Raw genomic sequence first — 27,868 nt, forward strand, 5'->3', positions numbered from 1 at the left:
GGAACAGGAAAGGCTGGGCCACTGGGCATAGGGCACTGGATATCTACAGCTTAGGCCAAGGAAGAAAAGAATCTGATCCACTGCATTGAAGCAGCCAGTTTTCACTCATTCACAAAATTGCCTCAGAGGGAAATGATCTGAGTATCTTGATGCTACCAGGCATTGTGCACGTTCTCAGTGGATGAAACTGCATCCACGTCCACGAGTTACTCAGCAGCTTTGCAGTATTTCCCTTAGGCTAGCTCCTATGAGCTAGCCTGGGAACTTAACCACTGTTTGAGAACGCTGAATGGCAACTCTGGGATGATTGGCTAGGCTTTCTGCGTGAGGCACTGGAGTAGACGTGATGCCAGCAACGTAAAACCATTTTCTCAAGAACCTTTACCTAATAAAGCCCTAACTAGATAAATGATTCCAAAATCTCCCATCAGAGTCTATGTGTGAATTGACTAAAACCTAATAGTTATAGGTTTAAAAAGCCAGTCTTGAAGCATTAGCCACTGGCATGTAATTTAGGTGTCACCAGGAGCTGGGGTTTGGCTTATTCTGAGTCACACCTTAGGCAGAGTGAGCCCCATTATCTGTGAACGGCTTACCCCAGTGGCCCAGGGCTGGCTTCATCTAACTCCACACCGAGAGCCAGACAATCTCATGGGGGGCAGGGCAGGGGTGCACAGCCATCAACAGAGAGTGTGACAGTCGCCTGGGAGCCTTCAGATACAGCTCCAGGTATCTCCAGGTTATTAGGGACTTTAAAATAAAGAGATCAGCTTAGAATCTTGAACTTTTCATCTTTTGATTTCTGAAACTTTTTTCCTGAACTCTTTCTCTTGCATGGAAGGATAGTAAATTAGAAGGAAATGTTAAATTCTAAACGTAGATGAAAATGTAAATACAATGTACTTCAAAAGAAAATAGTTTAATCATAAAGTTTTAAAAAAAATCAAGGCCCATTTGTACACAGAAATTTCTTATTACCTTTATTTCCATTTAACTGCCCATCTGGGATTTTAATAAGGGAATGAAGTCATTCTGGAATTGTGGAATGCATTGTGCGCTGACTGGTAAAGTACAAGAGATACAGTTAGATAAAAGGAAACTGGTTCCTGTGTTCAGTGGCCTTGAGTTTTTTATTATTTTTATAAAGCAATACCAAGGAATTTGTCTGAGAGGAGAATAAGTACACTCGGCCGAGCTAAGAATGCTGCCACAGGTAAACACTGTGGAGAGTGTGAGCTGAAGGATATCAAAAAAGTTCTGGGCAATTTAAACTTCATGCTTCTAATAAAATACTCAGAGCCAGGTATCACATATAATCAATCAATTTTTTAATAAAAGATGTGTTAGTTTGGTCCCTCAAGAAAATCCTGGTTCACAGGATAACAGAGTAGGTATTTCATGGTGTCCAAATCTGACTTAAGATAGTCTAATAATGGATCTTCATCCAGAAAATTGACAGACTTCATGGAAAAATGACCGAATTACCTCATGCTGTTTTTTTCTTACTTTTAACACTTCAGGTCCTGACATGGAAGAGCGAGACCCGGCAAAGCAGGGGGAAAATGCAGAAAGACAGAGCAAGTCATGTTCTCAAGCGCTCAGAGAAATCTAGGTGAAAAGGCAGGCCTGTCTCGTGCTGGCATTTAAAAGCTCTTTCAAAATAGAGTTAACCACCAAAACTCAGAACAAAACAAAAATTCCTTAAGACTGGCCCAAGGCAAGATGAAAGTATTACGACACAGCAGGAGACTCCTCCCAAGGCCACATGGCCATCACGGGGCAAGTTCTTCAACTGCTCCTTAATGCCTATCCACTGAATTTAAAACTCTTCTTGGAAGTCCGAGGTGCATCATAGCACATCGTGTTTCAATAAATAGCTGACAATTTGAACCAAATGATGGGTGGTTGTGGACAATCAGGATTAATATTTTTGTTCGGTGTGCAGGGAGAGAAAACAGAACGTGTTTTACAAAGCTGGAATTCAGAAGGAAATCACAGTGCAGGCTGTGGCCTCATCAGAGGTAAGGAACTCACAACATGCTTTCTCTTCTTGGGAGCAGCCTCTATAAATGTACTTAACTCAACAACAAATATTTCAGGCTGGGAGTAAAATGCAATAAAACATGGGCCCCATGATCAGAGAGAAATGCCCAAAGAAACTTGCAAAATTCTTGTTTTCGAGGAGAGAGGTGACTTCATTAGATAGTAAATATATATTACAAATTGAGCATATGCTTTGGGCAAATACTCCAGCTGAGAGCCAATAATACATGCCATTCTCCCTGGTCCCCCAAATGAAACGAGACAAACATGCACTTTAGAAAGTGTCTCTGGGAGTCAGTGGGGTCCTTCCCGCTCAGCCCGCTGCCGAGGTGCTGTCTCCTCCTGGGCAGGGCTGTGATCTGAGTGCTCACCAGGCAGTGGGCAGCAGGGAGGACAACACGCACGGCCAGCCTCTGCTCGCCACCCCCCAACCCCCGCCCCAGCATCTTCTCTGTAGGGTCCTGTCCCTGCTCCTACCTGGCTGGCAAGTTTCTTGGGAAGGAAGTGACTTTTACTCTTCCCATATGGTGGAGCTAGAAGCAGTGTCATTTGATTTATCACTGTTAAAATGTAAATGGTGCTAATTATACCGAGCCCAGGAGACCAAAAACAAGTCCTGTTTGAGGGAGTAGATAACTTGCCTCACAGTGATGGGGAACTTTTACTTAGAATATATTGGAAAAGATCCAGAAAATAAACAAGTAGGCAGAGACATCGTCTCTTTGAAACTCACTTTGAAATGGTAGAAAGATACTTCTGCTAAAGTCTCACTTGGCAAATACACAGTCTCAGCAAAAATTTCTTTTTCACGACATTAAGATAGTTGAATTTAAATAGGCTGAGATTAATTTATAATCAAATTACTGTTCTCAATCACTATAACTAGAAAAGTGACTTGACGTAACCAAGACAGTGTTATATTTATCTAAAACTAACTTGATTATCTTGCAAAATTGAAGAAATTTGGCAAGGTGATATATTGTGCCACAATTGGGCTCTGTGCTAAAAAAGCAAATAATAGAACTAACATTTTCTTTCAGTGCATTTATTAGATTAAGAAAACATCTCTCCTGGCTATAATAATTTCATTTCTAAGGATTCTGATTTTGCTATTTACAGAGCAGATATAACGGAAGTAGTGGTAAATCAAGGCATTTAAGAAATTAGAATTATTTAATTTTTACTAACAGTTGCAAAACCTAGTGAAGACAAAAACAACACCCAAAATATGTGCTATAAAATTCTCTACCTCTTTTTGCATTAGGTATCATCAGTTGTCAAGATAATGCCAAAATGAAAACTTTTTCAAAAGACATCCTTAACTGTCAGGCAAGAATAATTCTCACTGAGTGTGGGAGGAAGGGAGAGAGAAAAATGAAATCTGATGTCTCTTCCTGGAAGGTCTGGATGAAAGGTTCGATTCTGTACCTCAAGGCCCTAAAATAATCATGTTTTGCCCAAAGTAGAGGCAATCCAAGAATCTCACTTTTCAGGGAAATTGGCAACTATTTAGAGGAGGAACTCGGTCTGCCCCAAACAAAAACCAGTATTATCTCACTCAGAATATTCCATCTTGTGCTCACGGATGACATTAAAATGCATATTATCTTGGAACTTAGCTGGCTGCTTCTTTTACATTGTACATAAGGTATTTCAGAAACAATATATTTTGAAACGTATAAATAAAAATTGATCATGAGTTATTTCCTATTTAATCTGTTATAATTTCATTTTTGTGATTAATTTTCTTATTAGACTTATTAGACTGTAAATTGACAGTCTAGAAAAATGATATTCGAAGGATTCCTACTGTAAATTATTTGGAAAAATGAAGACTATCTCATTCTTGTATTTTGAAATGAGTTACATACACACAATTTCAAGCATGGGATTTAAAGCCAGACTATATTTGTGATCATTTAGCACTGACTTTTAGGTACAAGGAGAAATAAATTTTGAGTCATGCTCCCTAACCTTGACGGAATGGGTCTGTACTTAGAAACTGTCCCTTATAACTATGTACAAGTAACACCTCTCTTGACCTTCAGACAGCTTGTTTCGGGACTTCTTTTTTGCCTATATTCTCATATCAAGGTAAAGCACAGGTTAAAAGAAAAAAAACCCCAACATCCTCTACATCCTCTGCTGGCAGGTGGCAGGAGACCTGTTCCTTCCGAAGTCCCAAAGCATCTATTACGCTGTGGCAGGGCTCTTGTGAAAGACAACTGCAAGGACAGATGAGCAAGACTTCAGGTTACTACTTCATTTTTCACTTACGCTTTCCATGCCACATCTTCGATCAGACATGCAGTAGGAACCAGAAATAATCCCAACCAGAAGTGTGCAGAGCTCAGGACCATAGTTGCCTGCAGGAAACAGAAGTGACATGTGCATTAATACTGACTCCTTCAAAAACAATGAGATGTAATTTAATCAACGTATAATATCCCATAACACAAAAGCAACACAAAGTATTCAATTCAATGAAGATTAAAACATCCACCTAGGAAGAATGTCAAGGGGGACTGAGGGGTGAGCCTCTCTCCATGATCTCCAATCAGCTTTTGTCTCCATTCTTTAATCCTGACAAGTGTTGTTGTCTCCCTCTTTTATAAACGGCTTCAAGACCCCTTCTGGTCAGAACACTGTCCTAAATCCTCCCTCTGGAGAAATGTGGGAGCCACCAGACTCCAACATAATGAACTCCACGAGGCTGCTTCCATCCGCTCACTTACGCATCAGTTCATTTTCCTTCGCTGCTCATTCATCCGTGGAGCCAGAATCCTGGTGCAAGGCACAGCGATTCTCAACACAGAGAAGAGGAAGATGAACAGGGGGTAGTCGTTGCCTTCAAGGAACTGAAAATTGTGTTGTGCGATCTGCATCACACATGGAATATGATATGTACATTATAATATTCTATGGGGTTTCAGAGGAAGTCTACAAGGCTGGCAAGACTTCCTAAAGAAGACAGAATGTAGGATGTGCCTAGAAGGATAGACAGGATTTCAGCAGCTAGAGAGAGAGCCATTCCGAGTGGAAAGGGTGACAGGGAGGAGCAGCGAGGAGCACAGTCTTTGACGAGATTGACCCATGCTGGGTCACAGACAGCTTGGGAGGAATCAGGTAGAGGGTTTTAAGGAACTGTATTGCAGGGCCAATTAGACATCAGTTAGGTGAGGAGCTGAAAAGAGAACTTAGGGCAAAAGCAGAGGGAGGGAGGAGTTTGCTTGGAACAGAAATAGGGGCTGGGGAGCACAGGTTCCTTAAATTTTGGTTTCCAGTGAACAAGGCCGGGAGTGTGGACCTGGCAAGCTGGCCTGGAAGGATGGGCTCCTTAGAAAACGGATCAAAGGAAGTTAAAGTGTGACAGAATCCTTCATGTTCATCAGTTTTTCTTTTCCGGCGTTCTCACCATTTGATACGACTGGAATAGACGTGTTTTGCTGTAACAATATAAAGCAGAGTGAGGCTTATGGAGGGAGGGAGAGCAGAGAGGCTGGGGCACGATTAACTTTGCTGACCCTGTGGGGACTGGGTGGGGCTGAGAATCCAGGGGGCCCAGAGCAGCTCTCTTCATGCTGCACAGAGAGGGCAAGGTGCACCCTGGCCGTAGCCTAGCATCCAAGCTTCAGCTCCCTCTTTGATTTGGATCTTCTGTTCCAGCCAGCCGGCCATGCACACTGAGGCCCTTGTTACTCCATCTAACTCCACCTGAGCAGGCTTCCCCCTCAGTGTGCGTCCTCACAGCTGCTCCATCCACACACCCTCTCCCATGCAGCCACAGCAGAGTCCACGCCTAACCACCTCTGTCTTGCCTCTGAGCTCCATCACAACCCTGTTTCTGGGACTCAGAATGTTATGACAACGAAACCGAGAAGCAGTGAGGTTTGGGTAAAAGAGCTGAACTCTAACCCTGGCATTGGAGGACGTGCTTTCCTTTTCTAAAAACGAGAGTACCAGCTTTCTGAAAGAACAATTTATAACCTTAAAAATATGTGAGTACATTTTGCCCATCAATTGCATCTCTCAGAATTACACCCTCAGGAAGTAAGTAAGAAAATGTGTAAAGAGGCAAGTACGAGAATATTCACATAGTGCTGTACTAGCAAAGAAAGTAAGAAATAAACGTCCGAGGGCTCACTAAACATGATGTGGTATCTCCATTCAGTGGACTGCTATGCAGCAATTAAAGTGATGGAGAACTGTTTGTTGACAGAGAAAGATATGTTGCATTGTTCATGAAAAATATGGGTTTTGAGATGACATCTTCTAGGGAACCTGCCAGGACAATGAGGGGCATGGAAAAGGAAGCACCATTAGCTCAAGTCTCAGAATTAAACTTGAGATGTTGCCCCTGATGCAGGCCACCCCCAAGTTATTGCATCTCCGTGTTAAGCGTTATACATATGTCAATATACATCAATATATACTATAATTTTTTAAGTCCTCTTTTGGTATTTCCTCACCTTTAAAAAACACATTCCAAGATTTCAAACCCAGTGGAGCAGCTCAGGCTCGGATGGACTTGAGACTACCAGCCCCCTTACCTATGTGCCTGCTCTTATGTTCAGGAAAAATGCAGGCAACCGTATATCAGGAGTATGACTGCTCATTTTTATTTTCATGTCTTTTCGGCTATCTCTACTTCCTGTTTTTTCTACAGAAAACATTTCTTACTTACATGAAAGAAAGATTTAACTGGCACCCCTCTCACCCCACCCTCCCCCAGCAAACCCCAGGAAGGATTGGGCCAGCAGTTCCATTCTGCACGTCCAGCCATCCAGCCTGCCCCCTAGGCTGACAGGGGTCCCAGGGGCCCAGCCTGCACCTTGGGTTCTGCTCTCGCTCCCAACACCTGGGGTGGTGCTCAGCCCACAGAAAGTGGACTTGTTCACGCTATACTGTGGGGCCACATCCTGGATCACCTGCCAGGTGCGTTTATCAAAGAATACAGTCATTAAAAAATAACATTTACAACACTAAATCAGGTATTACTTAAAATAGATTATGAAACTCAGTCAGAACTTTTTGTTGCTGACGGAAATAAGGAAAATGAACTTTGAACTCCCCTGCTGGAAATATGAAGCCCCTCCCAACTGGAGATTTGGAAGTACTGCTGTTTTGTTGGTTTTTAAAACTTGGAGCTGTGAAGATATTTTAATTTTAAAGGTGTTTCTCCAAAAAGGTTTCCACCATCCTGATTTTCACATTGAGTTCGAAAGTCCTAAAAGCCCTGCTAAAGCCACAGCTTTAGTTATTTAAATTTAGTTAGATTGTTCTTGTTCTCTTAGCATGACAAAAAAAATGTTTATTGAGTTGGGCCTAGGTGACAAATGGCACTTAATTACTCTCCCCCTTGTCTCTCTCTCTCTCTCTCTCACATAAACTCTTTTTTTTTTTCTGCTTTATCTCCCCAAATTCCCCCCGGCACACAGTTGTATATCTTAGCTGCAGATCCTTCTAGTTGTGGCATGTGGGACGCTGCCTCAATGTGGCCTGACGAGCGGTGCCATGTCCAAGCCCAGGATCCGAACTGGCAAAACCCTGGGCTGCCACAGAGGAGCTCGAGAACTTAACCACCGGGCCACAGGCCGGCCCCTCTCTCTCACACAGACTCTTGAGTGAGGCTTTAAAAACATCCTTTTGATGTGCTAACAGTCCCAAAGGGAAGAATGCAGCCCTCAGTTAACACGTCTTTAGCTGGCAAGGACCATTAACCACTTAGGTGCCAAATGCATAGGAACCCACTGAGGTAAATTAGAGGAAAGTGACGCTCAGGTGGGTGAAATTACTTGATAAATTAGGACACAAACTGGTGAGAGCCCAGACAGGACTGGAGGCTTGTCTGATGGCAATGAACTGTGCACAGCACCGTCTCTCGTTAGATGAGGAGTATTATCCAGGGACACCATGAAATGAGCAGTCAAGGATTATGGTGTCCATTGGCTTCAGCGTGCTACTACCCAAACCACACATCCACGGTGCCCAGGACCCGCCATCTGTGAACGTGCTGACAGACAAGAAAAGGCTTTAGGAAGGAGGCTGGAGCAAACTGAGCTAGGTAAGGTACAGTTGTGTTCTCCACTGTGGGGAGAACTTGAAACAATGTGATAAAGATGCAGAAGGCAACAGCTCACCTATGAGGAGGCCACTAAGATTTCTCTGTGCATCACTATGTACCAAGACTTCCCATAAAGCACCTCACCTAAGCCTTCACAGTCCCTATTTTACAGGGGACAAATGAAGTCCGCTTCCCCCAAGGACCTACCGTGGGAGAGTCATCAAGATTCAAACCCAGGCAGGCTGGCCCCCAACCTGCCTCCCCGGACCGTGAGGAGTGAGGAGCTCCCTTCTCCCTGCCTGCCTCTCCCAGGGCAGAGGAGAGCATCTCCAGGCTTACAGATAGCACAACACTCCAGGTGCTATCTTCGTTAAATTGAGTTTGACTTCGATTTAACACCAGAAACACTAGGCACCACATTCGAAATTTAAGTAAATTTGGAGAACACATAAAGTTATAAAACAAAAAGAAACACAGGAAGAAAAACAATTCCTCAATTCCTCCACTCCAACCCAGCAGCAATAACGACAAAATAAACCCAAACCCATCACGATCATCAGCTCTGCAAGAACACTCGTACCTGCAGGCCCGTCTCTTCTCCTGGGGCCTTGCTGCTCCTCACCTTTCTCTCTTAAATTTTTTTTCCATTTGAGGGCCAAGGGAGCCCCAGTTTTGTGAGCCATGGCTTTCTGAAAACCTCATGAATGTCCACGTGAAAAGTTAAATCCTGTTCTCTCTTTCCTGCGAAGGGTGGCAACGAAGTTCTAACTCTATTTGCCTTGGTGGCTGTGCGACAGTTACACGTTTAGGAGTCGAGCGCCCCTCACAAGCCTTGGCTGCGAGGCGGGTGTGCCGCACGCTTCCATCATCCACAGGGAATGCAAATTCTCAGCCAGGCAGAATGACAGATTGCTGTTAACTGGGCGACCCCGAGGAGTAGAAAACCCCATGGCCTGAGAGAGCACTTAGTGAGCCCGCATTTACTTTCCACCGGTGGGAGGATGCCAATTCCAGGTTGAAATGGATCACATCCTTCATTTCCTGGAATCACTCATGCCTCCCTCCCCCTGCCAAAATGCCTAGAGCCTGGTGCCAGCTTTAAGCGTAGATTTACTGAAAACGGAAAGACATCAGTCGTCTTCCTTGGAACACCCTCTGAAGACTAGCCCACCAAGCATGCGTGCCAGACACCCCGTGCGAATGCAGGTGACGTTTTAGAAAACAACCAAGGGATCCCAGAAGCACCTACACACCTCTGATAACTCAAAAACCACCCGATGCCCAATCCTGACATTTCAATGCCAACCCAGTGGCACGTGTAGGTCCGCCTGCCCCAAAGGGGATTTGAACCCACAGCCTCCAGCACAAAAATCTGCGACCTCAGTCTATTATCTGCACCCAATGGTGGGAGAGATTAAGCAACCACCTAAAAATACCATTCCTACAAATGTACTGTCATTAAAAACAAAAGATATAACAAACACTCTCTTTTTGACACTAGGCTTTACTAATGTTTTTTTGTCACCAAAGGGAAAGGGAGCCTTATCAACAGATGTTACTATTATGAAATCATTGAACGTTAGTGGTGGTTCATTAACATAGTTGCATAGTTTCTCAAAAGAATCCCCTTATACTTTCAAAAAGCATATTCACCCTCCAGGATGAGGCAATGCTTTTTTGGGGATTATACTTTAAACACATGAAAATGCACAAATCTTAAGTATTTAGTTCAGAGAGTTTTGACAACTGTCTACATTTGCATAACTACCACCTGAAACAAGATATAGGACATTTCCATCACCCCAGAGAGTCCTCTTGTGCCCTCTCCAGTCAATCTCCACCCCTAAGATGCAACCCCTGCCCCAATTTCTGTCAGTATAGGTGAGTTTTGCCTATTCTAGAACTTCATATAAATGGAAAGAACAGTATTCATTCTTCTGAATCTGGCTTCTTTCATAAGAAAGAACATAATGTCTTTCAGATTCATCCATCTTGTTGCATGTACCTGTAACTCACTCTTTTTTATTTTTTGAATAGTAATCCATATACTATTATGAAATATATCACAATTTGCTTATCCAGTGTCCTGTGGATGGACATTTGGGTTATTTCCAGTTTTGGCCTATAATTAAGAATAAGGCTGCTATGCACACGTGTGCACAAGTCTCTTTTGTATATGTGTTTCTGTTTCTTATTTACTCCCCGGCCAGTGACGATGAGACATTTCCCAATTTTCCCAAAAGCAGTGGCGTGTTGTTACTGTTATTTGCCTACCTAATAGAGAGAAAAGTGAGGCTTTACAGCCCTTGAATTACTAACATTTTCTTTTTCAGGTAGTGGACATTTTGATTTCCCATTTTCTATTTAGCACCCATTTTAAAGACCAAATGGTTGGTCTAACCAATCAGCTGTATTGTATCACCCAGGATGACCCCTGCACCCACTTTACACTAACTTCCTGAAGCAGTTTTTTGGATGAGAAGACAATTCTCCCCATTCTGCACAGGGCTTGGTGTGGGAAACGAAAGCAGGGACATTAGCTCTTGCTGCTCTGGGACGTAGGGCCTGTATTTCCACAGTGAGGACGGGACAGGTTTAACACGGGCACCGCGTGTAACTTAGAGACAAGCAATCTGTATTCTCCTCTACTTTCAGGAGGAAAAAAAAGCAACATTCACTGCAGACACACGTGTCGTCTCTACTGCCTATGTCACGGGACAGCTGTCCTGCAGGGTGGCGGGGAGGGCTGCAGGAACACCAGGGTACCAGCTCTGACTCTCCTTCTGCAGAGGTGAGGCTTCCGGAAATTATGCTGTGGATCTGCATGCTTGTGATAGTGTTTATAGGTAACTTTAACAACCACTCTTTCTAGACTGCAATCCTCGTGTGGTTGCACAGAAAGCCAAAAGAGTCATTGTGCTGACACAGAAAGTTATTCATCTTCCCGAAGAGAAAATTAGATGCTGATAATCCCAACAACCCTGATAATTGAGAATACTAGGGTCAACATTAAAGCACAATATTGAGGACAGACACCAATAAAGATAGCCGATCATTTCATTCATTCACTGGCTGCCGGGGGGTCTGAATACGGGCACCAGCAGCATGGTCTGTGGGTCACCCACACTTCCCATGCAGAGGAAGGAGGTGTTTGTGCACTCCTCCCACAGAGGGGATGAACCAAAGTCTCATCAAGAGCTTGGTGGAGGCCCTGCTGAGGAAGGGCGTCTGAAAGGACCAATGAGAGCGACCAGAGAGTTTCCTGAAAAGCTGAGGGGCTGTGAGGGCTTCTGTGGGAGGCTGGACCATGCAGTCTTTAAGGGCGCTGAGTCAGCTTGAGCTGCCATGAGAGGACACCAGAGACGGCGGGGCTTGAAAACAGACATTTATCCTCACAGGGCGGAGGCTGGGAGTCCTCCATCAGGGGCCGGCATGGCTGTTTCTTGTGAGGACTCTCTTCCTGGCTTGCAGATGGCCACTTTCCCACTGTGTGCTCACACGACCTCTTTGTGTGTGTGTGTATGTGTGCACACACGTGGGTATGTGGAGAGAGAGAGTGAGCAAGCTCTCTGGTGTATCTTCTTGTAAGGGCACTAACCCCATCATGAGGGCCTCATCTCACGACCTCATCTAAACCTAATCACCTCCCAAAGGCCCTGCCTCCAAACACTACAACCATGGGGGCTATGGCTTCACCAAGGGAATTTGAGGGGACTCATTCAGCCCATAACAAGCATGGACAGTCTGTCTAGGCTCCAATCCAAGCTCTGCCACTTACTCTTACTTAAGTACCATGCCTCAGTTTCTTCCTCTGTAAAACAGGAAAAATATAATAGTTCCTCATAGGGTTACCATGAGGCTTAAATGAATTAATAAGTGTAAAACACTATAAACAGTGCCTGGCACATGGTAAGTGCCATACTGTTACCTACAACTAACTGAATTTTTTTACGCTATTAACATAACAACAAATGTTACTTAGACATCCTAGCAGTGGTCAACAGTGATGAGGAGTGACTCCTGAGAGAGTTCTGAGGGAGAGTTGGGTCCAGAGGACAAAGTTCTGATCCACTAGTCAGGAGGTTTACCCACCGCTGTTCTCAGATAGGCGGAAGGGTTGAGCTGCATGCTGCAGAATTCCCAAGTTATATTACGGACAAGTTGCTTATTGGTGACAGGCAGCAAGTGCTAATAGCGATGCAGATAGGAAGCTAAAATCTATTCTTTACACTCAAGTATAAGCACCCTCACTTGTGCTTAACTGCTGAAACGCTGCCGTCTATTTTTAATTGATCAAGGTCAACTTCTATCATCATGCCAGGCCAAGCACTGCCTCTTAACTCCACAGGGCACCACTCAGAGCACAGGCTCAGCTGTGCTCTACAATGATGAAGGATGTCCACCAGTAACTTTGTGCCTGAGCAGAAAAGAAAAAAGAGTAGGTACTAATTGCTCATGAAAAATGTTCCCCACGTAGCTGTATGTCAAAGGCTAAATATGGTGCCTGCCTGAGTCATGGTCCCAGGAAGAAGAGGAAGTTCTCAACCCAAAGAGCCTTAGCTGCTCCACAAGGCTGAAGGGTGAGTGAGGTCTCCCCAACCATGCACAACTGAACTGCTGCAGAATAACCAGCCTATGGTCATTTGCTTATCCTTAGCATAGAATGAAAAGGAACTCAGAGCTGGAAGATCCTGAAGATGATCTTGGCCTTCAGGTTTTTCTGTAGACTCCTAGATGGCAGGAACCACAAACTAAAGACATAAAACTATTGTTTCTGGGGGTCTGCCCTGTGGCCTAGTGGTTAAGATTGGTGCATTCTGCTTTGGTGGCCTGGGTTCAGTTCCCAGGTGTGGACCTATACCACTTGTCAGCAGCCATGCTGTGGTGGCGACCCACATACAAAATAGAGGAAGACTGACACAGATGTTAGCTCAGGGTGAATCTTCCTCAGCGAAAGAAAGAAAAGAAAAGAGAAAAGGAAGGAAGGGAAAGGAAAGGAAAGGAGGGAAGGGAAGGAGGGAAAGGAAGGAGGGAAGGGGAGGAGGGGAGGGAAGGAGGGGAGGGAAGGTGGGAGGGAAAGAGGGAGGGAAGGAAGGAAGGAAGGAAGAAAAAATTATTGTTTCTGACAATGATAACCACTTCTCCCACCCCAGGAGCTAGCCTCACAGGCAGATGAGGCACATAGCCACTCAAGCGCCTGAGTGACTATCTCCCCAGCTTTTCTACTCAAAATTAATGAAGACATAGACAATGGCAATTACAAAATCAATAGAATAATGCACTCACACATAGCCTGAATATGAGATATTTTATCTAACTGAAAAGCCCTTATCAATCATTGCTTTAGCATTTAGAATGCCTTTTAACAAGCTATTATGACCCGGAACGTCTGTGTATTCCCAGAGTACCAACGTGCTGGTAGTTACATAAAACAACAGGATAAATAAGACACTTCCTGGACCTTCAATTTCACCCAAAGTTTTGAAAAATAGATCATTTCATATTAAAACCAAGAACACTTTCACAATAAAGTTGAAAGATTCCCTTTTTTCCTAAAACCAGAGTCTTCAAATAAATATCATTTTGAGATGCACTGCTGCAGGACATATCCCCAGGCCACCCAGGGGAGGCATGTCTTCTCTCTCCTCCACTGCCAGGGCTGTTCCATGGGTACCTTTGAGGAAAGTGGAATTAACAGTCACAGACACACATCTGGGTTCAAAAATAATTCAGACATTAGACGGCCCATCAGCAGGCATAGGACGTTCACAGGAGTTGTAAGCAGGGCTGATAGGGTGGGGGCAGAGGTGGGGTGGATGAGGAAAGGCCATGAATCACCAAGCTTTAGCCGCATCACAGTTTCTCTCAGATCCGGGCTTTGTGGCTCTTGATCACTGCTGTGGATCAAGGTTTTTCCTCTTCTCACCCCACTAGGTTTCTTGGGCATGCTTCTCAATCTATATCCCAGAATGGAGGTCTACGAGGAGGATTCTCAGGAGGAGAGAGATGTCTCCTTGGGGACGTGGCCATGCTCCTTCGCCTAAGTCACATTGAGTATTTACATACCGAGGGCGCAGAGTTCTAGGACCCAACACAGCAGCCTTGGGCTAACCCTTTACTGCTCTCGAGGATTTTCTCAGCAGCTGAGTACAGTAGTGAAAAGTGAGGAGTTTGTAATCAGATGGACCCGGGATGGAAGTGTGCCTCTGAGCCCTAGACTGTGACACTTAAACAGCTTAACTAACCTCCTCGCCTCTCTGCTCCTCCACTGTAAAACCAAGATGGCCCAGCACCCACCTCAAGAGGCTGTTGTGTCCAGTACACTGTTAGCTGTGTTCATACACATTCCATCTTACCAAAACCTCAAGAGGCCCTGGGCTAAATCTTCAAAAGTAAGCATGTATTTCTTCCTTCCTTAAATTCTACCTTGCTTCCCAACCCCCAAACATCTGTACAGGGCCTTGTGCTGATCTTGAAACAGCTTTGACTGTAAAATGACTTAGGTGGAGCAAATGAGCTCAGTGGCTGGCGCATGGTACCCAGGCGTCTGAGCCTCTGCCAGCTGGCGGTGATCCATCCCTCAGCTGGCCTTCCTGGAGCAGAACAACTCGGGGAGCCCTCGATGAGACATTTTCTCCAATGTTTTCTTTAACTCTGACAACTGCAACTGAAATTTAGCAGCAGCTTGCAGCCCCTCAGGGATTCCTCCTGCACATTTCTCCCTCTCTCTCTCTCACCCTTGCTGTTACTTTTTACTGCTCCTTCACACCATAGTTCAGATTTCTTTTCTTAATAGAAAAATGTCCTTCAGGAGAAAAGACTTCACTTAATAAGGTTTTCATGGTACCAAATGAATATTGCAAAATATCCATCCCAAGTACTAAATTAAGAAGTTAAAATAATGCTTTCTGCTTTTAAAGTTGATTTCCCTCTTTCATGAAACTAAAACTTCACAGTCACAACCAGTCTGCCTTCCTTCCTCCAGCAGTTTTTGAGCACTCATTCTGTGTCAGCCCCTCAGTGACTTACGAGAGACACGAACTCATCTGCAGGCAGCTGCATGTTGACAGAATGTAGCGCACAGTGTTAAACGACTTATTCATCTCTCTCTATACACCACTGGATGCACATAAGGATTCACCAGCACACCCTGCAAGAACTCCAAACTCCCCACGACAGTATCCCAAATAATATACATGTATATTATTAGTGTAAAACCTCCTTCACTTCTCCCCACCCCTTCCCTAGCTTTTCCTGTTTTCATTAACAACACCATTGGCCTCAGGCACAAGTGAGAGAGAAGTTTTGGTTTTGACTTATACTCTCTTCTACCAAACCTCTCTTCCTGGGTACTCCCACATGTGTCATTTCTAAGACCCACGAAAACCCCTGCAAGAGAGATATATTGTTCCCATTTCACAGGTGAGGTGGCTAAGGCTCAGTGGTTAAGTGGCCAATTCAAGGTCACACAGTAAGGGGCTAGGTCAGGATTTGAACCCAGGCCTGTCTGATCCTAGAGCCATCTTCTTAGCAGACAATTGCTTTACCGTCTACTCATAATTTACTAGTATTTTCCAGCATTTCAATAACTTTTTATTTTAATAAATTACAAGGCTTTAAATTTGTATAATCCAGCTCCCATTTTTAGCCCAGAAAGTTTAGTCTGACTTTACTGCGCATAAATTCTTTTACTACATTTCTGACCCTTGTCTTTTTCTATTCTGCTTAAAATGTAACATTTTTCAATGATGACTTTAATAATTGGACTGTTTCATGAGAACGTCGTTACTCCCCCAGCATGATGCAGCTGTGCTACCTGAGTAAGCAGTCGTACGTCCCCAGTCGGTAAAGCAAAAGCTGCCATATCGTGGTGCTTAGGGAACAAATTGGCGCGTATGAGTGAACAGACGGCCCGGAATCTAAATAGGCTGTGGGATCTGATTGGATTTCATGGTTCCTCACTGTTCCTCAGTAGGACAAGTCTTATTAAGGTTAGTACTTATGAAGCAAAAATAACACCTTAGTCTTCAAAGCATCCCAGAGGACATCAACACATTAGAAAATACATAATCATTTTTCTAAAAGGGAAGGAATTTGAGAGAGGAGAGGAGGCCTCCAGTTGATGGCCCAGCAGCTCTCCAGAGGTTTGCAGCACACAGACGCTCCGACTTCACTCTGCTGAAGGTCTCATTACTCGGAGACTCTCCAGAGACACACAGTCTCCCATGCAGGGATCATGGACCATCTCAGGCGCTCTTTAGGTTCAAACCCTGGAGGGAAATGCTCACATTCCTCTCAGTGTGGCCAGCAGTGTATCACCAGGCCCCACTCTGCTCAGCTCCTGCCCCTCAGATGCAACACCAGAGGCTCTGAGCCTGGACGTGAAGAATCCCACGCGGCAATACTCAAGACCTAGCAGGCAAGGAGCCTGTGCATCAAGCGGGGAAGGAGGACTCGCCAGTGCGTGGTGCTGCTTATCGAGGTGGAAAACATCCAGTTACGCCCGACCACAGGCACATGTCACTTCCAGGCAGACCAAAGACCTCAAGGTGAAAAGTGAAACTTTAAAACTTTTAGAAGAAAACGTAGGAGAATATCTTTGTGACCTTCGTTAGCTTTTAGGAAATAAACAAAACAGCAGAAACCAAGAAGGAAAAGAGATGAATTTGATTGAATTAAAATGGGAAGCTTTTGGACTAAAAGACACCATAAACAAAGTTTAAAGAAAAGTCACAGATTGAGAGATTTCCAGTGTGCATTCCACTTCTGGTTATATACTCTAGGGAAACTCATAAGTGACCACAAACAGATATGGACAGGAAGGTTACTGTAGCATTTTTAGTAATTGCAAAAAAAATGTGGAAACTTAAATGTTTATCAGTAGGAGAATAAATAAATTTTGGCCTATTTATATAACTGAAAGCAGCATTAAAACGAACGAACTACAATTATATCACTATGGATAAACTTAAAAAACAGTTTTGAAAAAAATCCCCAAATAACCCAAGGTTGAGGAGAAGGGTATATACAATACAATCTATATAAAGTTTCAAAACCCTGCAAAAATCCCCATTGTGTATTATTTGTATTTTCTATAGGTTTATACATACATAATACATACATGGAAATAGCAAACATTGAAGGGATGAGAGTATTTCTATCTCAAGGGGAATGAGATTGGGAGGGTGCTAGGGGGACCCAACAATATGGTTAACATTTTATTTCTTTCAAAAATATATGAAATATATGAAGCAAATGGCATGTTAATATTTGAATAGGCTGGGTATTTAATTCCATGTCCTTTGTCTCTACGTGTGAAATCTGTCACAATGTTGAAAAGTTCCATTCATGGCCCACTCTGGGGTGTATAGCACAGCTGTGCGAGGCCCCATACATGGTGCTGGATTTAAAGGGCGGGTCCACAGGTGAATTCACAAAGGTTCAGTTCAGTGTGTGATGCTGTTAGGACCACGTGGGGAATAAGAGAGGCAGTCCTTGTCCTCTAGCAGGTTTTGGTCAGCCTAGGAGGAGTACACAGATAATTCTAAGGCAAAGTAGAGAAACACAAGTTCTGTGAGAGAGATCCTTATTAGGGTTCATTGAGATTCCATCCAGTTGCAGGTAAGGAGAAGCCCTCTGCCAGAATAAAAGCAGGAACAAAGACCCAAGTGGGGAACAATGAGAGTATATTCTCCTAGAGAAAGCTGTACCTGAGTTTAGGGCACGTGTAGGGAGGCAGGCCTGAAAAGGAAGGGCAGAATGTCGGACTGAGGGGTCTAGAGTTCATTCAGTAGACAAGAGAAAGCCAGTGTGCATTCCTCTTCTGGTTATATACTCTAGGGAAACTCATACGTGACCACAAACAGATATGGACAGGAAGGCTACTGTAGCATTTTTAGTGGAGGTATTTGGAACGGAGAACGTTAATCAAGGCACCAGCTTATGGGAGCGATCAAAGTGAGGGCAGAGTCTGGAAGGCTAAAAGGAGGCCTCTGAAATAGCCAAGGGGACAAAGGAGAGCCTCAACTGGGCGGGAGGGCAACAGAGAAAGGAAAGAATGGAGCCCGAGGCAGAAGCATGAGCCAGCAATGAAAGGGAAGGTGGAACCAAAGCTTCTGAGGTTGAATGACTCTAACTTTCAGACAGTTCTGATTTTGGAGAGAGGCTAAGGAAATGTGGGTGTGGAGCTCACAGAAAAGGTTAACATGTGGAGATTGATGAGGACGGCCATGACAATGAGAAAAGAGCTGCTTTACTCCATGCTTGCTGTGTGCTAGGCAATCTTCTCATCCTTTTCCATGAATCAGTTCATTGCATCCTCCCCAAAACCCTGTGAGGTAGGCACTATTGTAATTCCTGTCTTACAGATTATGTAACTCAGGCAAGAAAGGTCAAGTAACTAAGCCAGGATCACACAGCTGGAACATGGCAGAGCCAGGGTTTGAACTCAGCTACCTGACCCCAGAGCCCAAACTTTCTCACAAAAAAGGTGGGTTAGTCCTATATATTTGGAGATCATTCGTACCACAGTGATGGGTGAACCTGTGGAAATATACAAGACCACAAAGAAAGGGAATATGGTAAGAAAGGGCTTGAGATTAGAATCTGTGTGATACCTGCATTAGGAGGTGGGGAGAAAGAAAAGAAGCCAGGACTCAATTAAGCCTTAGTCAGGGAGGAGGAAGACCCAGGATGGAGCTGTATTTTGAAGGTGAGGAAATTTTAGGGAAGACATGGTGGAGGATGAAAGGGAGCACAGCAGTGTGCATGAATAAATGGGGGATAGAGGATGGCCAGATGGAGCTTGGCCAGAACAATGAGATGAGAGTGGGGAGTGAGGAAGGATCTTGAAATGTAAAATCAAGAGGGAAATTGGTGAAGAATGTCCCAGAGTGAGTGAGAGGGGATGACATCAGGAGCCACGTCGGACGATGTGGCTTTAAAAAGTTCAAGGCCAGTTGTTAACTCAGAGATGGGAGGAAGGCAGCATCATAGATGGAGCTCTGAAGAGATTTCTGGATGGCAAGAAGGCTAGTGAAGAAACTGATGGGAAGTGACTTCAAGCTCCATGAATAAGTAGAAGGCTAAGTCAGACATTCAGAACACAGTAGTCTGGGGCTACGGAGGAGCGAAAAACCTTTGCAAATGCTGCTTGGAGAACGAGAAGTCAGACACATAAATCTTACAATACCAATGAAAGTCCAACTACGAGCATGAACAGACGAATTTGATGAGGATGGAGATCATCTGACTTTCTCTAAAAATGCTGAACAAATGAGAGCAAAGAGCTAAGCAAGCGAGGGTGGGGAGTGACAAGGTTGAAATATCAGAACCAAAAAGGGTAAAGGAGTTAAGGACAAGCATGAATGAACCACTTAAATAATTGATTTTGGAGCCCGGCTGGGAAAAAAGGAAGACGAAGGCTGGGAGGATGGGTAAGAGTATATTCATAGGCTATTTGCTGGACACCAACTACAAGGCTGAGAGACTGATAATGACAATTAAGGTGAAAAGCAGGGCCATTGGGAACGAGGACCTAGAGGCGGACGGAGAACAAGGGGTTGTTGTGAGCTGAGGTGACTCAGATGCTGACATCTTGTAGAAGACACAGATTTCAGCAACCAGGTTGTGGAGGTGTAAGCCTTGCCAAAGAATGGGGAGGAGGCTGCGGAGGACCTCACAGGTACTGAGGAGGTCAATGGATTATGAAGACATGATAAACAGAGAAACTGTCCACATAGGTAGAAAATCCCCAATGATGTACCAAAAGTCAGGAGTGAAAAAGCAGTGAGTAGCTATGATAAGGGCAGAAGATGCCATTAAGCAGACCCATAAACTAGAAGAGAAATGGCCCAGACAATGCTTCGGCAAGAGGTGTGTGGACTCCATCCTGGTCCTATGTGTGAAGTGAGAGATGTATCAGAATATATACCACATAAGCTGACTGAAATTTTTTTTTAAAGCCAACAACCAATCAGATCAGTAGATTGGATGCTTTCAAAGGAAAACATTTGAGCTGTTGTAATGAGCCCAGTAAGAGAAAGGAGTATCTAGAGAGGAAAATGGTTGGTAACTGGGCTAAAAATAGGAGTAAAAGGAGCATGTCAGAGAGAGAGGGAGTAGTTTGCATGAGGCAAGCAAAAGCAAAGGAGAAACTAGACTGGGGACATATTTAAATCCAATGTGTCGTCTCCGGAATGTACTATAGACTTCCTTCCGTGTACCCAGGACACTCATGACTTCTTTACAATTGTTAAGAAATGTGCATATCTTCCTAACTTCTTTGGTGAACAACTGGACTTTGAATCAAAACCTGGCTCCTCCTCTGCTCTATTCCAAGGTGCATGAGCCGCATGGCCTCGAAGGCTCCTGGGTGACTTGTGAAAGGAGCAGGCAATCCATTATGTGTCCTGTTTGCACCTTTGTTCCCATTACAACTGTAATTCAGACGAAACACACACACACATACATGTTTAGGCGTGAAAGTTAACACCATATACAGTAATATGAAATACTACATATGTGCAATGGGGTTAATTTACAGTTACTGCGGGATCCATAACTTTGTAATTTCCTGGCTTTGGTCTGTATAGTTTTTCAGACTCAACATTTTATTAACTTTTCCCTTAAACCAGCTATCTGTCTTTTGGCTGGTATTCCCCATCGTATTAGCTTGCATATTTCCAAGCTGAATATCATGCTGTAAAAGTCTGTCCATTTCCTCTCATCTCTCTCAGTCCATCTGTACTTTTTACATCTAACCTCCTGGGTCTTCACCTTTCTTGGCTCTGTAAATTTAATTAATGTACTTTTGACTTTCTTAATTAGGTCACTGTTGAAAATTTACATAAAACAGATCCAAGTTTTTCCATCACACCTTAATAAAAACACTTCAGCTGCATTTCCCTTCCCCATATATCTCAATTTATCTTTGCAGTACAGCTTCCTAGTTTAAAAATTCTTAGATACAACCAAACATAAATACTTTTGACTGATATTTCTATTTCTATAGAGAGCCACCTACAATCGCAGTGTTCTCCCATGTTAAAATTAGATTAATGTGTAAATAACATTTGACATCACATGCTCTTCATAAAATCATCGATTGCCTCTTCCCATGTCTTTGTTCCCCTTAATATTGTTAAAGGCTCGCAGGAATTTCTTTCGCTTTGACAGAATTGTCTCCTTATATTTCTATTAATTTTGGAGGAGTAAAAATGTGTTCAGAGAAGAAGCAAAACACAATAATTAGACTTTTATTCCCATTTCTTCAAAAATGAAACCAATGTGGTTACTTTCAGTTGCTGTTTAAAAAAAAATCAAGAAACATCTAGCTGATTGAATGAAGGAATTCTTTCTTCTTTTTTTTTAGGAAGATTAGCCCAGAGCTAACATCCACTGCCAATCCTCCTCTTTTTGCTGAGGAAGACTGAGCCCATCTTCCTCCATCTTCCTCCTTTTTTCTTCTTCTCCTCAACCCCCACCAGTGCACAGTTGTGTATTTTAGTTGTGGGTCCTTCTAGTTGTGGCATGTGGGACACCACCTCAGCATGGCTTGATGAGCAGTGCTAGGTCCACACCCAGGATCCCGAAATGGCGAAACCCCAGGCTGCCAAAGCAGGGTGCGTGAACTTAACCACTTGGCCACAGAGCCGGCCCCCTGAATGAAGGAATTCTACTAACACATTTGAGATTCTGAATTGCAGAATATTTACTGCAAGGATCCATTTTGTTTTTCCTCATACTTTTACTTGCTTACTCTCTTGGCATTTAATGTCAATAATATATAATTTTATGTCTCCTTTATCTCTGTTTTCTTTAAAAAAATTTATTACTAAGCTATTGTCAGTTCCCTTGTCTCCATATTAACAACTTGCCTTCTCCCTAGCAGATATATTCATATGCTTACCCCCAGAAAAAGCAACATACATACTACATTCTTGGAAAAAACAAAAACAAAACCTTCAAATCAACTCAAGGCAGTCGTGGCTGAGCTTACATCTTTGCCTGTAACTCTCTCTACTGAAATTTTTAACAGGCTATAAATAAATTGGTAATGGAACCAATGGAAGAGAAAAATCTGAAAAACATGTTTTCTGAATTCAATTCCTCTTAGAATCCCTGTTTAAATACTTTGCCTTATTTCTAAATTTTTCTTAGATGATCCTTACTGGTCAAGACAATTCTCATTTTATCAGCCCTTTCTTTGTGGCTCTTTAAATAATCTAATTTTCAAGCTAACAGTACTTATTGAAAGGTTCCAACCAATACATCTGGATTGCTATGAGAAGTATCAAACTTAAGTTCACTAAACCTATAGAGTGCCACCCAGAAAGACTTCAGAAAAAAGGAAGCCATCTTGTGGTTGGCTCTCCACAGAGCAGTGCTAGCGGAGGAGTGAAGGATCATAAGTGGTCCACTGAGCAGACACTAAAACTGTCATGACTTACAGTGTTCTTAGGATTTAGATCTTTAACTCAGAGTAGCTTGGATAGTGAGCTCAGGGGCAGACAATACCACTGACAAAGAAATTGCAGGACATCCAGAAATGGCCAGGAAGAAAGAGCCTGTGTTATATTGGGATAACCTGAGCCCAGCCTTAAAGGAATTTTCCCAGGGGTGAGTTTGTGTTTGTGTTTGTGTGTGTGTACGTGTGTGCGTGTGCAGCCAACCTTCCAGTGCTCTGTAAACCATCTTCCAATGATTCACCATGGAATCAACTAGAGGATTCTACTCTGATGCTTCAGTGTCAGGATCTAATTAATTCATAGATTAGAACTTAAATGAAAATTTGTGGGATCAGGATTTCTTCCCTTCTCCATTCAGCTTGACTTAAAGATGATTTACTATTTTTCTTTCAATTACAGGACACCAGGAAAACATTTGTTTTGCGTCCTGATACACAGGCCCACTGAGGCTTCTTTCATGGAACTTCTCACTGAAGGTTCAGCAGGGCCAGCCTGCAACTCCACAATGAATTACTTCCGCAGACACTCGGGCCCGCAGCCTCCCTGAATCCTTCCCTCTAATCCCCAACATCTGTTCTATGTCCAGTGCTGACCAACGTGGGAATCGGCAAGTATTGGCTGTCAGCATCAGCACAGATGAGCAAACATGCTCACAGAACGTCAGCTGGCCTGTGATTTCAGCTGAACACGCCAGACATCAGTGAGGCTCTGGTTTAAACCATTTGCGACACAGAGGAAACACCTGTTTAGACCTCATCCAAAATAAATGTGTTGAGTATGTTGAGGGGTTGGGGTTGATGGCAGCAGTTCAGATTACAGAGCCCCGGGTACTAGGGTGCATTACACACCCCAAATTCCTAGGCTGATGCTGACATGGACTTTTCCAATGTTTGCATCGAGGACGGTTTGACTCTTACTCCTTTTTGACTGACGTGCAAAATTTCATGAAATCCATAGCTTCAACCTCAACCAAATGTCCCCTATTACCTTATTTTGGACTCAAGCCTAATATGTATCATACAAAATTAAAATATAGTGTGCTGTTTTTAATATAATGCTTGATTTACTTGGGGAGAACGATATGACCCAAAGTAGAAATGAATCTTTGCACCAGAATTACACTATAACAGTGAGCCACATCTCCACTCCTGCCTAATCAGCTGCCCAGCTGGGGAAGGTGACCGAATTCATTCAAGTTTGATCATCAGTGGAGACAGTTTATTTTATTTATTTGTGGTACTGCTTTATTCCAAATGTAGTCAAGGGAGCACAGTGAGTGTCTAGGAAACAAAACAATAAGGCAACAAAATTTAACATGAAATATCAAATAAGATAAAATATCCTTCAGGTGGGCAGCTTGCTTAACTCACCATAAACTAATATGGTGAGTTTAATGATTGAGTAACAATCTCCTTGAGACCGAGTTTATGCATCTGTAAAATGGCCTTATCTTATCCTTGTAGGGTGGTTGTTGGGCATCCAATAACATATATAAATAGCCTAGTATAGTACTTGGCACTGAAACTTTTAGTACATTGCAAAAGTTGGGAAAATCTCCTTTTCTAGAATGTTATTTGAGAGCATTTGTGGTCTGGCCCCTGTCTTTCATTGAAGACCCTGTTCTCGGCCTTCCCTCACCAGCACTTTGCATTCCAGAAATGCTGGACTGTCTGCATTTCTCCAAATTCTCCAGGTTCTTTTTTTGGCCTTTGCCCATTTTCTTTGCTCAGCTGACAATGCCCCACTCCATCACTGGTCTGAGTTTGAGAACTCCTCTTCCTCCTTCAAGATTCAGTTCAAATATCACCCCCTCAGCTTCTCCAGGTGAAATTATATGCTTCCTGAGTTCCTCTATAATGATAATTCTATTGCTACCATTTCTTGCACGACTACTGTTTGCTAGGTTCTGTACTAGTCATTGCCTTCACCTAATTTAATACACACAGATGACCCTCAACAATTGCACTAGCCTCCATTTTATAGATGTGAAAGTTTGGTGAAAGAGGTCACACGATCTTCCTAAGGTCACACTGCTGACCAGAGGTAAGAACCACCATCTGACACAGGTCCATAGACCCCAGAGTGCGTGTTCTTCCCACTGTGCCTTGTGATTTTGCATTATGCTCAATGTTACACCTGTTTGCTCATTTTCATTAGACTGAGAGCCTCCTCATGGTGGGGATGTGTTCTCTACCCCCCTGTCCTCAGCACATGGGTCTATTTTGAGATGCTTAGCTGGAAGCATACACTCTATGAGGGGCCTGCAGTGAGCACAATCAGGCCAGACTGCCTTAGTGCCAGGAGTTATGGCTTCCTGCCTTTAGATTTTGCCAGGACCGTGATCCTGGCAATGAATCCCCCTGGAGGCCTGACTCTGAATGCTGTCTTCACAGTGCGAGTCCCATAATGTAATGACAAACTGCAGCTGAACTCACCGCAGTAGTCCTTGCCACTGAAAATGCCTGCTGGGAAAGCCAGTCACGTGCGCAGGTACTCCATTGCCCTCAGCATGTGTGTGGTCACATGTGTAGTCTTCTCATGTGACCTTCAAGGCCTTCTTAGACTGGGCTTGCTCAGAGCACTGAAGGTAGGTCTACTCCAAGACTTTGGGCGGCCTAGGTGTACAACCCTTCCAGTCTTCCCTGATCCATTGGCTGCGGCTAATGGGGATGTGCCTCCCTATGTCCTGGGGTAATCATGACAATGGTTGCGACTTACTCAACACTCATCCTGAGCCAGGCATTGTGCAAGCACTTTAACGTGAATTCTTTCATGGAATTAACACAGTAAACCCTATGATGTTGGCACAGTTTCCACCACCCCGACCTCCACTTTGCAGATGATATAACAAGGCATAAAGTGATGAGGTGACTCATCTAAGGTCAACCAGACAAGAAGTGGTCTAGCTGGGAGATCCTGTGCTCTGAACCTCTGTGCTATACTGCCTCTCAGGCAACCCTGTGCCTTATTAAAGCAAAGACCGTCAGTGAAAAGTAGGAAAGGAATCCACGTACATGACTGCCAAGCCAGGCAGAAAAACTGGGCTGGCCCTGCCGTGGAATCCGGTATCAGCGGAAGGAGAAGCTGAGTAAACAGAAGTCGGAGTAAAAGTTCACGTGCAGCTCACAACCATGCACTGAGAATGGGAAGCATAAAGAAGAAGATGAAACGTGAAATTTGGGGGCATTCAATGTGGTTCCTTTCAGGTCTAAACCCCATGACTACTTCCCCAGCAGGCTTTGAGCAATCAAAACACCCAAGACAAATCCCATAAGCAGACCTAATTGAATAATCCAGATTCTGTTTGCTTGGGTTTGTGAAGCATCAAAACAGGCCCTTTATATGCTGACTTTGGCTCCCCTGCAGTTTTAATTAAGCCTCCCAAGGCTCACAGCCATATTAAAATGAGGCGGAGAGAAAACCTGTGGCCTTTGACGGCAATGAGCACAAGGTGCAAGTATTCTGGTTTGATCTTTGCTGGAGCAGCTACAGCTGACGCTCAGAGTCAACCCGAAGAGAGAATTTTCCATTTTCCTTTGTGAGGAGGGGGCAGTGATTACTCAGGTGATGAAACGGTTTCTTTTTTGAGAGAAGCTGCGACAAAGCAGACACCAGGGACTCCCCAAGTGGACTGGCGTTTCTTCTTTGGCCAATCCCAAGAGACTGGGGCAGGCACACTTTCCAATGACCACACCAGGGTATTTTCCCTTTTGTTCCTCTGTGATCGGCATTCAGTACAACATCCGCTTACCGGCTGAGCCAATATAATTGAGAGCTGCTTTTTTTTTCTACTTCAGGGGAATAAAGTCAGGTCCTGCCCATACCTTGTAGGTAAACTTATTATAAAACCTAAACTCTCTGGCTCTACCCTTTCTTGGAGGCCATTCAGCACTTCTTATCAAGTATCTTCTCTTCTGGGGTTGGCCAAGAACTTCAAGATTCTTCCCCCAAATTACCTCAGTTCAGTTCAGGCATTTTAACAGTTTGCTCAGCTCACTCTCCCTGCCTTGCGGTGTGCAGAGCACCAGCTGCCCCCCGCTGCCTGTTTATGCAGCGCGTCTACACCCAAGGCCCTGTGCTCAGCAGCGTGGAGGCACCAGAACCAACGGGACACACTGCTTCTCCAGCATCTCACATTCTAGTTCAGGAGAGAAAAAGCACACACAATTTCTGTATCGCACAGGAGAAGGGCCAAAATGAAGATACAGCAATGTATTACGGGAGAGCAAGTGAGGAGGAGACCATGCTGGGTGAGGACAAATCCAAACACATCACACAGTGACATGAACTGGACTTGTCAAGAATGGGGAGGGTTTTGATATTAAAAATGGCAATGGAGGGAACTCCAGGTGGAGGGCCAACAGCAACAAAGGCATGCTGGTGATAATGAACATTTCCATTTGCTCAATCACACATCACTCATGTGGGAGCTGTGAGGGAAGAGGCGGGAAGGTTGGCTGAAGCCAGACCCCAGAGGCCCTTGAACAAGAGGCCAAGGAGCTGAGAGATCCTGTTTGATAGGCAATGAGACAGCACGGAACCTTCATTTGCTATTTATCCAAAAAGTTACATGTAAGACACTGAACTAGTTGCTGGGCACATGAAGAAAAAGACGTGTGAGGTTCTGCATCTTAGGGTGTTCAGATTCTAGGGGTTGGGGGGAGTGGATGGATCGTTAAACAAATAACACACAATTGAGATTCTGGTCATTAATGGCAATTAAGGAAAAAATTTTGATGCCATTACAGAGAATAATGAGGGGACCTAGGGTTTCTCTTAAGAAGTATTATTTGAGCTGAACCCAAAATAAGGGGTAGATATTGGCAAGAGAGGTTGGGCAAGGGGTGTGGAGTGCTGCACACAAAAAGAATAGCACATGCAAAGGCCTCCAGTGGGAAAGACCTTAGTGAATATGAAGAACAAAAGAGCAGGAGTATGGCCAGACAGTGCTTTATGGGGAAGCTGGCAAGATGGATGGGGCTAGATCAGGCTGGGCGGATCATGTAAAGGATTTTGGTTCTAAATAAAATTCTCAGTGATTAAAGGGGGAGACGGCATGGAGATGGGGATAAATGGACACACTGGGAAGATATTTGGGAGGAACAATGGACAAGACTTACTGATGGACCGAGTGTGAGACTTAGAGAGAGGGAGATGCCAAGGCGGTGGTCTCAACTAGGATACATTGAAACAGAAAAACGAATTAGGATATTCCTATACTTAAGGGCTATCACTGGGAGATGGCATTGGAAATAGAAATCGCAGGAAAGGTGTGAAAAATTTTGCTGAGGGA

At 43.9% G+C, this 27,868-nt stretch overlaps 1 protein-coding gene across 1 annotated transcript in view; it reads right to left on the minus strand.

The window, feature by feature from the left end:
- Nucleotides 1-27,868, minus strand: part of ATP8A2 (ATPase phospholipid transporting 8A2) — a 589,227-nt gene that overhangs the window by 57,638 nt on the left and 503,721 nt on the right. The window contains exon 34 of the mRNA XM_046664988.1: nucleotides 4,321-4,409. Coding sequence (XP_046520944.1) covers nucleotides 4,321-4,409 — 89 coding nt within the window. The remainder of the gene's footprint in view (nucleotides 1-4,320; nucleotides 4,410-27,868) is intronic.

This window comes from Equus quagga, chromosome 6 (assembly GCF_021613505.1).
Source record: "Equus quagga isolate Etosha38 chromosome 6, UCLA_HA_Equagga_1.0, whole genome shotgun sequence".
NCBI lineage: Eukaryota > Metazoa > Chordata > Mammalia > Perissodactyla > Equidae > Equus > Equus quagga.